This window comes from Ziziphus jujuba, chromosome 9 (genome assembly GCF_031755915.1).
Source record: "Ziziphus jujuba cultivar Dongzao chromosome 9, ASM3175591v1".
Lineage (NCBI taxonomy): Eukaryota > Viridiplantae > Streptophyta > Magnoliopsida > Rosales > Rhamnaceae > Ziziphus > Ziziphus jujuba.
In genome coordinates, this window is record NC_083387.1 from 7,640,199 (window position 1) to 7,653,914 (window position 13,716).

General features: G+C 28.9%; 1 protein-coding gene across 1 annotated transcript; it reads right to left on the bottom strand.

The window, feature by feature from the left end:
* On the bottom strand, nt 1–4,316 carry LOC107426808 (gamma-glutamyl peptidase 5). The gene is made up of 4 exons (XM_016037096.4): nt 3,724–4,316; nt 872–1,027; nt 596–763; nt 1–451 (listed from the first exon to the last, which is right to left on the bottom strand). Exons 1-4 carry the CDS (start codon nt 4,030–4,032, stop codon nt 350–352), a joined length of 735 nt encoding a protein of 244 aa, XP_015892582.1. The 5' UTR covers nt 4,033–4,316; the 3' UTR covers nt 1–349.
* Between the last annotated feature and the right edge of the window lie 9,400 nt (nt 4,317–13,716).

The window sequence follows — 13,716 nt, forward strand, 5'->3', positions numbered from 1 at the left end:
TTTTGTCAAAAACTACGATTTTATTAGGCTAGATGAGCTTGATTGCCAAATTCATTCAAATTAAAATTACATCAAAAAGATGCAGCTCTAATTTGGCACATTTAGCTTCTTTTTTTTTTTTTGGTACCACTTGCTCACTGCCTATAACACAGATTCTAAACAAAACAAATATGCAAAACCATATGGCTTTGCATATTAGGTTTTCCACATCACTGCCCTATGACACCTCCCCAAACCTGATCGAAACCCGATGTCCCTCATCTGTCTCTTCTGCTTTTCTCAAAACACTTGCTATTTACACTTATTATTATTTTTTTCCTTCTAGCATTGTGAGAACCAAATCCAACCATCATAATTTACTCTTTAGAAAGCCAATGCAAAATCTCTTCCATGCCTCACTATCTGGCTCACGTGTCTCTATCTTGGCCTTCAATTCCTCAGCTTGAGAATCCTAAACCCCCAAAAAAAAAAAAAAAAAAACAATAATAATAATAATAATAATAATAATAGTAATAAATATAGATTATGTTGTTGACATGAACCGTTGAATTGGTTGACTAAAGAAGAAAATATATCAATCACATGTTGGACATACCATGATGTAATCAAGTTTGACTAAACGATCAATAAGGTTTAGAAAAATGTCTTTGGTGTACTCAGGGTGACCTTGGATTCCCATCATGTGGTCACCATACTTGAACGCCTCCACTCCAGTCTTATCAGACCATGCAATCAACTCAGCCTTCGGAGGAAGCTCCCAAACCTATTTTAATACAACAAGTTCAGCCACATACTAACATTTTCACTATAACTTCAACATATTTATCAATTTTTTTTTCTTACATAATAACATTTTCTACCATATACAAACCTCATCTCGATGAATTTCGAAAATGGATAGTAAAGCAGGCATTTTGAGATATGAAAACGTCCTCGTTGATGATGTTGACAATTGGACGGTTCTGATCCCTATGTCCCACCCCGTTTTTGCACGGCCTGATTTTCCTCCCAGTGCTCTGCTCAGTATCTAATCAAAACCACATAAGAAATAATTCCAAATTGAATAAAAACCATATGATAAAATTTATTTTATCCACATAAAAAAGGTGGACATAATGTACATACACATGTAAGAATATGGTTGACAAGAAGAACACCAACAAGGAAAAGGGTGGTATGGAATTCCAAATAAAGAATAATGTGTACCCCAAAAGTAGTAACCAAAAGAAAAAAAAAAAGAAAAAAAAATATGGGAATCAAAAAACCACATGGCTTTTACAGATAGACATTTGAATTTGGGCCATGAAAGCTAAACCATTAAACAAAACATATATACCCACACGTAACGTTATCAAAAAATATATACGCACGCGTAAAGCAAGCAATAAAACAGAAAAACAATAAAACAAAAAAAGCTTTGTCAATGAGATAGTGCATTTAATAATTAAATACGACGAAAGGTTTGTGTTCCCTGCTCGACGATATGACTCACCCAATTCCTCATCCTTTTATTGTCTATCAACTTTTTCCACACAATTATTTTCATTTTTGTTTCCCTTTCCTCTTCATAATACTTATAAGTTGGTCATATATGTATATATATATATAGCCAGCAATATCCAATAAAAGGAAAACTTTAATGAAAAGCAATTTGCTCCATGACTATAAATGCAAATATCATAAAATTCCTTAGTATGGGTGGCGTGTACGTTTGGTGTTAGAGGACACCTTATCCTACCCCAAGAACAAACAATAGTGGGGGGTACAATGCAATACGTTTTTCCATCGAGCACATTTTTGAAAACAGTTCACGAATGCCCAATTTAATTTATGGAAATAAACAATACAAAAAACTAATAAAAATAAAAAATAAAAAACTGAGAGAGGCAAACCACGTTTTCCATCGAGTTTGACAGTGACTTTGGCTACCGACAATTTCAAATGCAACACGCACCAAATGAGGACGCTTTGCGCATTTATGCCTCTTTGTCCTCAACAAAAGCCAACCAAAAAGATACTCTTTTTATTTGGGGGATTATATTTTTCATGTTATTTATTTCAATTGTCAAATATTAGCCTTTTTTTATTTTTTATTTTTTTTGCACAAAGATCTAGCTTGTGCTTATCCTAATTTTATTATATTATGACTTTGGCCTCACCTACCCTATATTATTTATAAAAAAAAAAATCTATGGTGGAGGATAATATATGAATATAACGTGAGGTATTAGATTTGGTAAATAATCTGTATTCAGAATAATTTAGATTTTTTTATGGACCTATTGAAATTGGCACGAAAACTTTTTTTTCCTTTTTTGGGTCTCCATACTATATTGAAGGCCAAAAGGCTAACCCTCCCTTTATTCTCTCCATGTGCACAGCTGGCTAACCGACATGGCACGGTGCCTGTACCACCATCCACACCGCCAAAACCCTTGTAAGTTAGGCCCCATCAGATGTGCCAGTGCATAGTAGCAACCATACACACGATGCACCTTAGAAATTCCCACTCCTTTCCAACTTTTTCCAACTTAATAGTGCAATCAAATTCAGTCCCAAAAAAAAAAAAAATTTAGCGTAAAGAAATAAAATCCATAGAATTAAATTTGATATAAATTTGTTGACAGAGAAATAATTTGAGCTGGATGTTTTATAATCTAGCGGTGGTAAAACTAATTAATCCTCGGGAAGAATCAACTGAAAATAAGGTCAACTAGACAATTTTCAAAAACCACAGAACAGTTTTTGGTTTATTTTAGCCAAACAGTGACTGCGCTTGAGTTTTATTGTGGGGCCTATTTCGAATGTCACGTTTGGGATAAATCCTCACCTAGAGGATCTTGATTTTTGATGAGAGATCAACGGCTATTATAAAAAGTCAAAATCTAATTATGTTCCCATAATTCTTTGATCGTACGGACACTGGACCACTTACACATCAAATTAAATCATCTGGACCACATACCAAACTGTTCGGGTCGTTCGTCAGCCTCTAATTTATTTTTCCACGACGGAACGAGCGCGTCATCAACTGGTAGAAAAAATCATTATAAAAAAATAACCCGGTCCACTGGACCTCTCTATTCCACATTAATTATATTAAATTTCTGTTTCCGTCCTTTTAACGTCCAACATTTTACATATTCTATGATTACCATAAATTTTAGGAAGATTAAAAAAAGACGAAGAAGAAGAAAATGAAGAAAAAGAAACCTGTATGCATTTTAGTTCAATCAATTCAATTCAATTTATCATTGGATGTGCAACAAAGTTTTTCGGTCCAATTCCAATGGCCAAAAGTTTGGCAATTCCAGCTAAAAGAGTATCCTTATTCCACCATCATTCTGTTAAAATCACTTACCCAAATCAATATTCCATTGAAAGAAAGAAAACTAAAAATCTAATAAATGTTAAATCTAACTTCCTAAGAAAAAGAAAAAAAAAACCCATAAGTAAATTTTTTTTTAATTTATTTTATTTTATTTTTTTTGGGTGCTTAACACCCATAAGTAAAATTTTGAACCGTTTGAAGGTACATTAGTTAAAGATAAAAGGGAACAAAAAAAAAGTGTTTTTGAAAAATGAGACATGCAGTTCTCCTTGATATTTGACATTAATCTTCCCTCTCACATTTTCAAAAATATGAAATTAACGTAACTTGATATGCAAAAAGAAAAAAAAAGAAAAAAGAAAAAAGGGTAGAATAAAATAAAAACAAAATACCTGGTGTCCAAAGCAAATGCCGAGAACTTTTTTCTTGAGGGAATCCAATTTCTTAAGGAAATTCAAGAGCATGCAGATCCAAACATCATCGCCATGAGCATCGTTCATACTCCCAGAGATGACAAAGCCATCATACGTGTCAATCTCATCGTCCAATGGGAACTCGCCACGTGACACCCGGTAAAGATCCCAAGTTTCACCCTCCTCCCCCAGCATTCTCACAAACACCCCAAAGTAACCTCCGTACATCTTCTTCACGTAATCCGAGTCATCTGCACACAGAAGCAGTCCAAATTTCTTTCCCTTCATTTTTCTTCCTCTCTTTTTTTTTTTTTTTTTTGGGGGGGGGGGGGGGGGGGGGAGCAGAATTTGGAAATAAAAAGCACAAAAAAGAAAAAAGGACAGAGAGAAAGACTTTCTCTCTCTCCAGAAAACAATGGGGAGAGAGAAAGAGGGAGAGAAAGAGAAAATGAAATCTTTCTTCGTCTTCAAGCTTTGTCCTCCTCTCTTCCCTCTTCTCTCTTTCTCTCTCTCTCTCTCTCTCTCTCTCTCTCTCTGTGTCTCTCTGTTTCTGTTGTTGTCCCTGTAAGGAAGAATACAGTAGTCGCAGAAAACATCGAAGGCTGTTTTAAAGCAATATATTTATGGAAAAGGTCATGTTTCGACATCTAATTTACAATCCTATCCTTCCATGCTGGTCTGCCAGAATTACCCTTCTATTTTTGACCTGTCAGCAATTCATTTGTTTCAAACAATTTTACTTTTTATTATTTTTAATTTTATTTTTGATCCTGCTGGATACACCTAAACAAAAGAGAAATGAATCCGACTCAATTTTTGGCCTTGCTTTGAACCTTGTATATATATCTTCTGAAAAATCTTTACTCAAATTAACTTGTCTCAACCGCTTAATAAATTATAAAATAAAACCTCTTCTTATTTCTTTGATTTGTTTATTTTTTTTTTGGGTTCTCTTTTTACTGTTTGGATTTTAGTATTTGTAATCACTATTTTAAACCTTACGAAGCCTTTACTTTGTTTTCACTTATTCTTTTCGTTTTTTAATATTAGCAGCAATATGATTAGTTAGAGTCTTTTTCCTTCTATTTGTTTTATCTCTAGGCTTGTAGTGTGCATGTATATCTTTTTTTAGTGAAAAGAGGTACACTAACATCATTGGACAAGGGAGTGTGGTTTTGGTGAACTTTGGGATTACACCTTCTAATGGTTCATTGGTGAAGATGGAGTGCAGCATTTTCTCCCCTCATCCACTGGAAAACCCAAGTTAAAATTTGTAATAGCACAAAAATGTATTAAATCTGTCATTATTTGAGAGAAAATCCAATAGTAGAACTTCAATCATTACATATGGAATGGTAAAATAAAATATATTAAATATGAGAAAATTATATTATGTCTAGTTTATTGGTAATTTTGAAGTGGATGGAGGTTCCTAATTTTATCAATTATTTTTCCAAAAAACTTTTCCTAATATGGGTATTAGATCAAGTGTACATTAAGATATGATCATTTTCAACCTGCTTAATAATAAAACTTAAACGAACAGTTCTATTTAATTGATGTCCAAATAAAAAGAAAGTTATATTTAATTGTGATTTCAAGTCAAATTTACTGCCCAAAAGAACCAAAAAAAAAAAAACTTTTTTCTATTTGTTCCCTTTTATATAGCCAATATCTTGATCAATTTCCAATAATGTTGGTGTAATTTTTTTTTTCCTTTTTATAAAAAAAATTAAATTTTCTTTAACTTATATAGTTGTATGAGGTAAAATTATAATAAAAATATATTTTTTACCAAATATCCAAGATGGGAATTTTATCAAAAGTTAATCAACTGGGCAATCGTATTTCATTGGCAGGCTCCAAGGATTATAAATTAGAAAAGGACCATATATACTATTCACTTTTGATGATAAAGAAATAAAGAGAGAAACATTTTATGAGGAAAAAAAAGAAGAGACAGATAATATACAAGCAGGTAGTAAAATATATATATATATATATATATATGTATTTGATTTGTTGAGAATATAGTTGTTATCTTATGTTGGATATTTATTAATACAATAAACATTAAAGGCATGTTTGTATGCGGAATAGATATAGAAATAAAATACATCCAAGTGAATGGATCAGTGGTAGGAAGCCAGTTCAATCCATCATATCTGTTTGTAGGAATTACAGGTTCAAGTCTTGGCAAATTCCATTTGAGCTTTTGTGTGGTTCCATGTGCTGAGCACTATAGGAGAGGACGATTAGGATAATCGGACGGTGATGGATTGGGCGGCTTCTAGGCTCCTGTATGATTACAAAACTAGAACTACTAATGGCCTACAATTTCCTAAAATCTGAACCAATGATACTTATCAAAAGATCTATTTTTTATTTATCAAAATAAAAAAAAAAGATATAGAAATAAAATAATTATTTTATATAATCTACTACTATTTTGTTTGATATGTTTTCAATTTTAGGAATACCCGTATGCATGGAAATACAAATTTTGAAATAATCATTCCCTTTGAAAAGCTTAAATTTAGTTGTACCAAATGTATTCTAAAAAGTATTACTTACCTAATTATAATTATAATATTAATTTATTAATTAAATCGAACTTTAATTTTGATATGTTAATATATATTCACCTTATATTGAAAATATATTTCAAACAACATCTCTCTCTCTCTCTCTATATATATATATATATATTTTAAGTAAGTATGTGATATTACAACTATAATATCTAATAAATATGCTTTAATCCAATCGAACTCTGCCTCAATTATATATATATATATATATATATATATATATATATATATATATATATATATATATATATATATATTTTTTTTTTTTTTATGTACAATAAAAAAAAATTATGTTTAATTGTCTCGTACTATATATACCTTAAATTTTTTAACTTCCTCTGTCCTCCTAATCAATATGATTCCCATACGGGAAAGGACCCAAATGAGGGATGCCTAAACTCTGACTCTTGCCCCGTTGCATTTTCTAATTTAAAGTTTATTATATGTTGATACCATTTATTTTTAAAGTTTTTTAATTTAAATATTTAACTTTTTAACTTAACAATTTAAGTTTTTAAATTTTCAATTTGTTGCAATTTAAGCTTTTTTAACTTTTGACTTACATTATTTAATAGTTGCTTCATATATTAATATTAAATTGTATCAAATTTTGTACTAAATAATATTAAAATATAAAATTTTAAATTAATTATAAAAATCTATGCTTTTAATATTTTTTTAGCTTAAAATCTGAAGGATTACACAATTTTTTTTTTCTTTTTACATAAGAAGTACTGAAATATAAAATTTTAAAAATAATTTTTTTGATTTTGTAGTTTAATAATCTATTAGTTTGAAAATTGATACAATTTAATATCAATCATATAAGATAGCCATTAAATATTATTGTCAAAAGTCAAATAAGATTTAAATTACAATAAATTAAAAAAATATATAAAAATTTAGATTGCCAAATTTAAAAATTGAGGACTTAAATTGCAAAACTCTTAAAATTGAGGGGATTAAAGTCCAATTAACCCTTTAATTTAGCAAGAAAATATTATGGTTCCCACTTAGTTTTGCTGCCCATGCTATTAGAAAATAAATGGCGGAGTCATGTAATTAAACCCCGATTTGGAAACAAAGTCCTTTTCAAAGTGCCTTTCCTTCCTCTTTATTTTTTATTTTTTGGGGGAAATTTAGGAGCAAATTACTGTTTTATTATAAGATAAAATTCAGCTTAGAAATAGTACTGTGTTTTTAAAAAGCAAGATGCAATGTTTTTGAGCAACTTTTCACACGATCATGAATTTTTAAGTATACCATATAACATAAGCATGACACAACTAGCAATTAATATCTACTTGACAACCTCTCTCTCTCTCTCTCTCTCGTGTGTGTGTGTGTATATATATATCTTATGCATTTGGTTACGTTTGATAAGGATGAGTTTTTAACTTTTTTTGACTATGATGTATTGCTATTTGATTGATTGGAAAAAGACTGAAATAGACGTTTGGGATGTAAGATTTTTTACATCTTAAACTGGGTATGGATTATAAAATAAATATTGTCATAGTTTTAATTACTTGGGTTATCAATTACATTTGATAATCAACGAACTAGAAAGTGTCTATAAGCGTTAAAAGTTTTCGTTGATTGTTTGTTTATTCGACTCTAATTTATGGCTTCTAGTTGTTTTTAATAGAAATGTCATTAGCACCAGAAAACGGTACTAGACTGATCAATAATTTTCTCTTCTCATAAAATTAGTATACGAATTTAAATATATTTTTAGAAAGATATGCGCTTTTTTTGAAATAACTGTGTATCCTCAACAGGATAAGTTTGAATTTGAATTGTTAGGCTGATTTTACCAAACCTCTGGTTATTAATTTACCCGGTAAAGATGGGATTAGTAGCTTTTAGAAGTTTAATAATTAAATTATTACCAATATATACATACGCACACACACACACACACATATAAAGCCATCATTTTCATTTTTGTGAACTTCTTAATCCTTTCAATTAGAGTTTGCTAATTGCTTTATTATGGATAATATTTTACTAACTAATTAGAAAATAGGAATAATGTTATTTTCTTCACTGGCTAATATTTTAATCAATCTTATATTATATTCAATTGTGTTATAATTAATTGTAATTCTTATTTTTTTGGACATCTAGCTAATAATGCTTATTACTGTTTAAGCCCCAAAATTCTATGAAACGATCAAAACAATTTTTCTCTACCACAAGGAAAAAAAAAAAAAAAAAAGAAAGAAGTTTTTCTATGGCGGCCATTTTTTAATTTGATTCTTCGGTCAAGTTATTATGTGTTTACAGGGTAAGTAATTAACCAGCAAGAACAAAAGATTCTTTCCTGGCTAATATTTTGATCAATTAATAACATAATATTTCAATCAACTATTAAATATAAGAGTGGTTTTATAAGAACTTTGTTCGAAAAGGAAAAATCCTTTTAGAATTAATCACAAATCTGATTTTTACTGTTCTATATCAACCATTTTTTTTGGCCCTTTTTGGTAAAAACCCAGCAGCTGGCCGGTAAGTTACGCATATATAGAACCATCTCTATCAGCTCCTATGAAACATAGATGCTGCTGCCCTCTATTAATTGCTTTCTTTATTGATTACTCTTCCACCAAACACAGTACTTGACATATAGTTTTTTATTCCCTATAAATTGGTATACTGCTTCAAACACAGAGCGTTTTTAGCATGCTTTTATTTTAAGTTTCTAACTCAAACTTGTATTAATAAAAGTCGGTTGTGGAGACTGGAGGGTGAAGAAAACATTTAATACACCACGTACATAGCCCAAAAGCAAACTAATAATCACTTGTAACTTAAAATATTTTAATACGATCGCAAAAAACATGTGAATTTGATAAAACAAATATTGTATCCATATATATATATATATATATATATATATATATATATATATATTGCATATTGTTGTTGTTATTATTATTAATTTTTATTTGGGATGAAAGATTCAAATGTAAATTAGAGGAAATAGTGGCTTTATTAAGACTCTCAATTTTAATTTCGAAAGTAGCAATTTTGCTCTTCAATTTTTAAATTTATTAAAAATTAATTTAATTTTTAATTTTGATTAAATAGATTGGTGATGATCTCGTTAAGAAATTTATTGTAATGTTTGTGAGGAAAAATATTGGAGTATTGATCACTGAAAAGAAAATAGAATCATTACTAATATGTTTGGTGAAAATTGAAAGTTAAACCAATCTAAAACAAATTTAAAAATTAAGAATTTAAATAGTTCTGTTTAAAAATTGAAAGCTTAAAAATCATAACATCCTACAAATCAAAAATATCAAAAATGTAATTAGCCTTTATTAATACAATGGTTATACACAATTAATTATTTTTTAAATGGAGACCTAGGAAATTATGCATTTAATTAACATATATCCACACACTACATTGCAAATTAAACATAAAAGCATTCATATAGGGATTACCAAAATAGCAAAAGCCACCGTTCGCTCGGGAAATTAATCGAATCCCTCCGCTCAATATTAAAAAAATAAGTAACCTAAAATAAACAGTTCATGCAAGCTTTTTTAAAGGTAATGTTCCTCAACTCACAACAAAATATGAAAACATATAAAAAAATCTATATATAATTAGAGTATGGTAGTTGGAGATGACATATATTTTCATAAGGTCTTAGGCGACCATATTCAATTGGTTTGATTAGCTATCTAAGCTTTTTTGGAGATGTAATCTTCCACTACTCCGACAGAGAGCAGAGCATATACGTATATATGATGGACTCAACTATACCAATCTCAAGCTTCTTTATTTTGGTTTTTTCTTCTTGGCCTCCAGGAGATGGAACCACTTTTAGAGCACAAAATAGGTATCTAAATTTTAAAGGCACCGAAAATGGTGGAATCTCAATGTCATCACTACCTTTTGCAATGTTTGAAGCATATTGTGCTAAAATACCAACAAAAAATTATTAATGATAACATGGACGATATCATTATTCTCACCATTTTATGTTTCTCATTGTGATTTCACAATCACGAAATGCTTTTTCAATGAGGAATTGGAACACACATTACATTAGCCTCTTTTTTGTTGTGCAATTATTTGATGATCCTTATGTGAAACGAAAGACTTTTAGTCCCAGAAGTGACCTATCATACTTATCTTATTTTTCTGTGTAGAATTGTTATAAACTTTTTATAAAGTTGGAAAAAAAAAAAAAAAGAAATTTTGATCCCTGAAGCCTCCTTGCTTCTTGGAATTAAATATATCATGATCTCTATCTCAACTTCAAATGGGGTTTCTTAAATCTTAATCATCATTAAGACTATGGCACTATATGCTGCAATATTCTGCTAATACAATTTATTATTATTTGGTATTTATTTTTAATTTTTTTATGATGACTTTGGAGCATCTAATTAATACAATGTCGCTTTATCTCTTGTAGAGTAATATATGTGTCAATGAAAATAGTTTCAGCTGTAAAAACTCAAATTGAAGCAAAAACAGTTGTATTATTATATATATGGATGCTTGACTTTCTTTTGTTGGGTGATATTTATCGCACTATGTACGCTGAATTTCTATAAACTTTTGTATATAATAGGTTTGAAAGATTACTAATGAAAATGACTTGCACCTGTAATGTAAATATATATTTTCTTAACTATATTATTGTATATAGGTTAGTGGGTTATACTTCAATCTCCACTTCCTTTGGATGTGAAAAACGAGAAATTTCCAGGTAAATTGGTCAGTCTTCTTGGTCGTTTTTCCTCTTAAATTTAATGCACGCTTTGTAGTATTCTACCCTTATCCACCATCTAAGTCGATCAAAATAGTCAAAAAAAGGTTTATTACACATTGGATCTTTATTCCCACCACAACGTTGGAAATTAAAGTACTTTAGTTTCCACTCAGATTGTTTTCTTGTTTTTTTTTTTTTTTTTTTTGGGCGAATAATTCTTCATTGACATAGAAGTACGACGACCAAAAAACAAATGATAATTTAAAATAATGAAAAATTTACTCTTTTAATTAGAAAGAAAGAGAAAGTTCAGAAAAATAATTGAATAAGACTTAGAAAGAGAAAGTTCAGAAAAAAATATTAGAATAAGACTTTCTCAATTTTATTATTATTATTATTATTAGAAAAAAAATTAGACTTTCTCATTATTGTTTGATCAAGAGAGTGACCGAGTCTCATATAATTTGCTATTTTAATCCCATTCCTATCAATAAGTCTTTTTTTATTTTTAAGTTACTTGATCAAGGTTAAGGCAACATTAGTAATGGTTCAGTCCACTTTCCTTCATTATTCGGTCTTTGTTTCTGAGCAACAAAAACAGTTCGGACCAAAATGCCTTTGTCCAATTAATCTTTATGCATAAATTTGTTATTCTACAAACTCATCAAGCACAAACAAAGGGTAGAAAAAAACGTCACGGTTGTAGAATAATTCAAAACATCTTATCTAATAAACGTGTAAATCCATCATGCATTATGGGTTTCTTCGATTTCACAAATCCAATCAAAATTATTAGTGCTTTTTGTACTGGAAAATATTTTTCAGTGCTCTGGACGGCTCCTCTGTATTAGAGAGAGCATGTATTCTGGTTATATTGTATTTTTTTTTTTATACTGTAATAATTAAATATTTTTCAAAAAAAAATTAAAATCATATCAGATAATTATATATTTTTGGTCATATATTAAATTATAGGAGAGGATATATAGATTATCCAACCCAATTTTATTTTAACCTATCATAAAAAAAATAAAGGTTTAGGATTGAAATTGAACCTAAAATCCGGCCCTATAATTTGACAAACAATAATTTAAAATAATTGATTTTTATTTATATGATCATCAGCTATAGGTGAAAATATAATTAATTTAATTTCAACATAATTTGTTGAACTACTACTTAGAAGTGGAAATTCGATTATTTACTTAATTAAGAGTTATCATTCCTTCGAAGAAAAGCCATTATGGAAGGATCTTTTAAAGTTTAGAGACATGTTATTAGTATTTCTTCTTCAAAAAAAAATAATTATTTTAGAGATATCATCTAGGTATATTGTTATATTTAGTAAAAATATATTTTTTATTATTTTATTAATTTATATTTAATAACACTCAATTATTCAACGGTTTATCTATTTATTTTTCGACTATATTAATATGTTAATCAATTAAATTATATTATGTATTTTAATAAATAAATTATAGACTAAATGGTATTTGTAACATTATTTTTAAATAAATTCAAAATAGTTTCTAAAAAAAAAAAATCCAGAATATGTAACGTAGACATAATGCTCTTTTTTTTCTTTTTTTCTTTTTTTTTTAATTTGTTTGCCAATCAACACAACAATCGTGCAAAAAAACCAAAAACAAAAGAATACCAATAATACTATCATAAATACAGATATCCATAAAAATAATTATACAAGCTAAATATTTTTTTTTTTGGGAGAAATTTTATATAAGCTAAATAAAAAGATAAATAAATCTGTAATTTTGCCTCCACACCTAACAATAAAGGATTACATAATAACATAACCTACAACTGTTCTGATTATAAATTTACATAATTAATCAACAGGACGTAGAAAATTGCATTAATTGTTTTATTGATAGTAGAATGTATGATGGATAGATTGGGTTATTTTAGTCATTTAGGCAACATCGATAAAGGGGATGATAAATAGAAGCATAAGAACATATTGGTAATTAGATGAAGGATAGTCGGGTATAATTGTAATTGTACACGATAATGAAAACAAAGTGGTGCAAGGTATACAGCATGATTCTCGCGAAGGGAAAGGGTTTCTCAAAATATTTGTTTATTCCAAAAATAATTTTATTTTATTTTTTTCAGTTATTTTTTTCAACTTCCATTTTTCTGAATTATCTGAAATCCCAACAACCGTGTCGTGATTATGAAGACTGCAGTGCGGAAGCCAACGCAGTCAGACAAAATGCGTGGAGCTTATCACGTGATTTTCTATCACCTGCTTGCACTCACGTGCAATATACAGCTAATGAGGACAATACACGTGTACACCTAGAATTTCCAGGTTATATTTTAAACATTATTTCTTCATTATAATTGTAAAATCATTCTAGAGTTTTCGTTACTTTTAAATTTTTTTTACTTAGAAATATTAATATATTAATAAACTTTATCAAATAATTAATATAAGTAATGTTATTACATGACTTCCAAAAAGAAAAAGGTAATGCTATTACATACAAAGGGAGTGAAAATAAATTTTTTTATGTTAATCTTTTAATTATTTATTATACTAGCGAATCTATAAAGATATGGTTGTTCCTATATTGGGTTTTAAAATTATTAAAGCAATTTTGTATAAATAGTAATCAG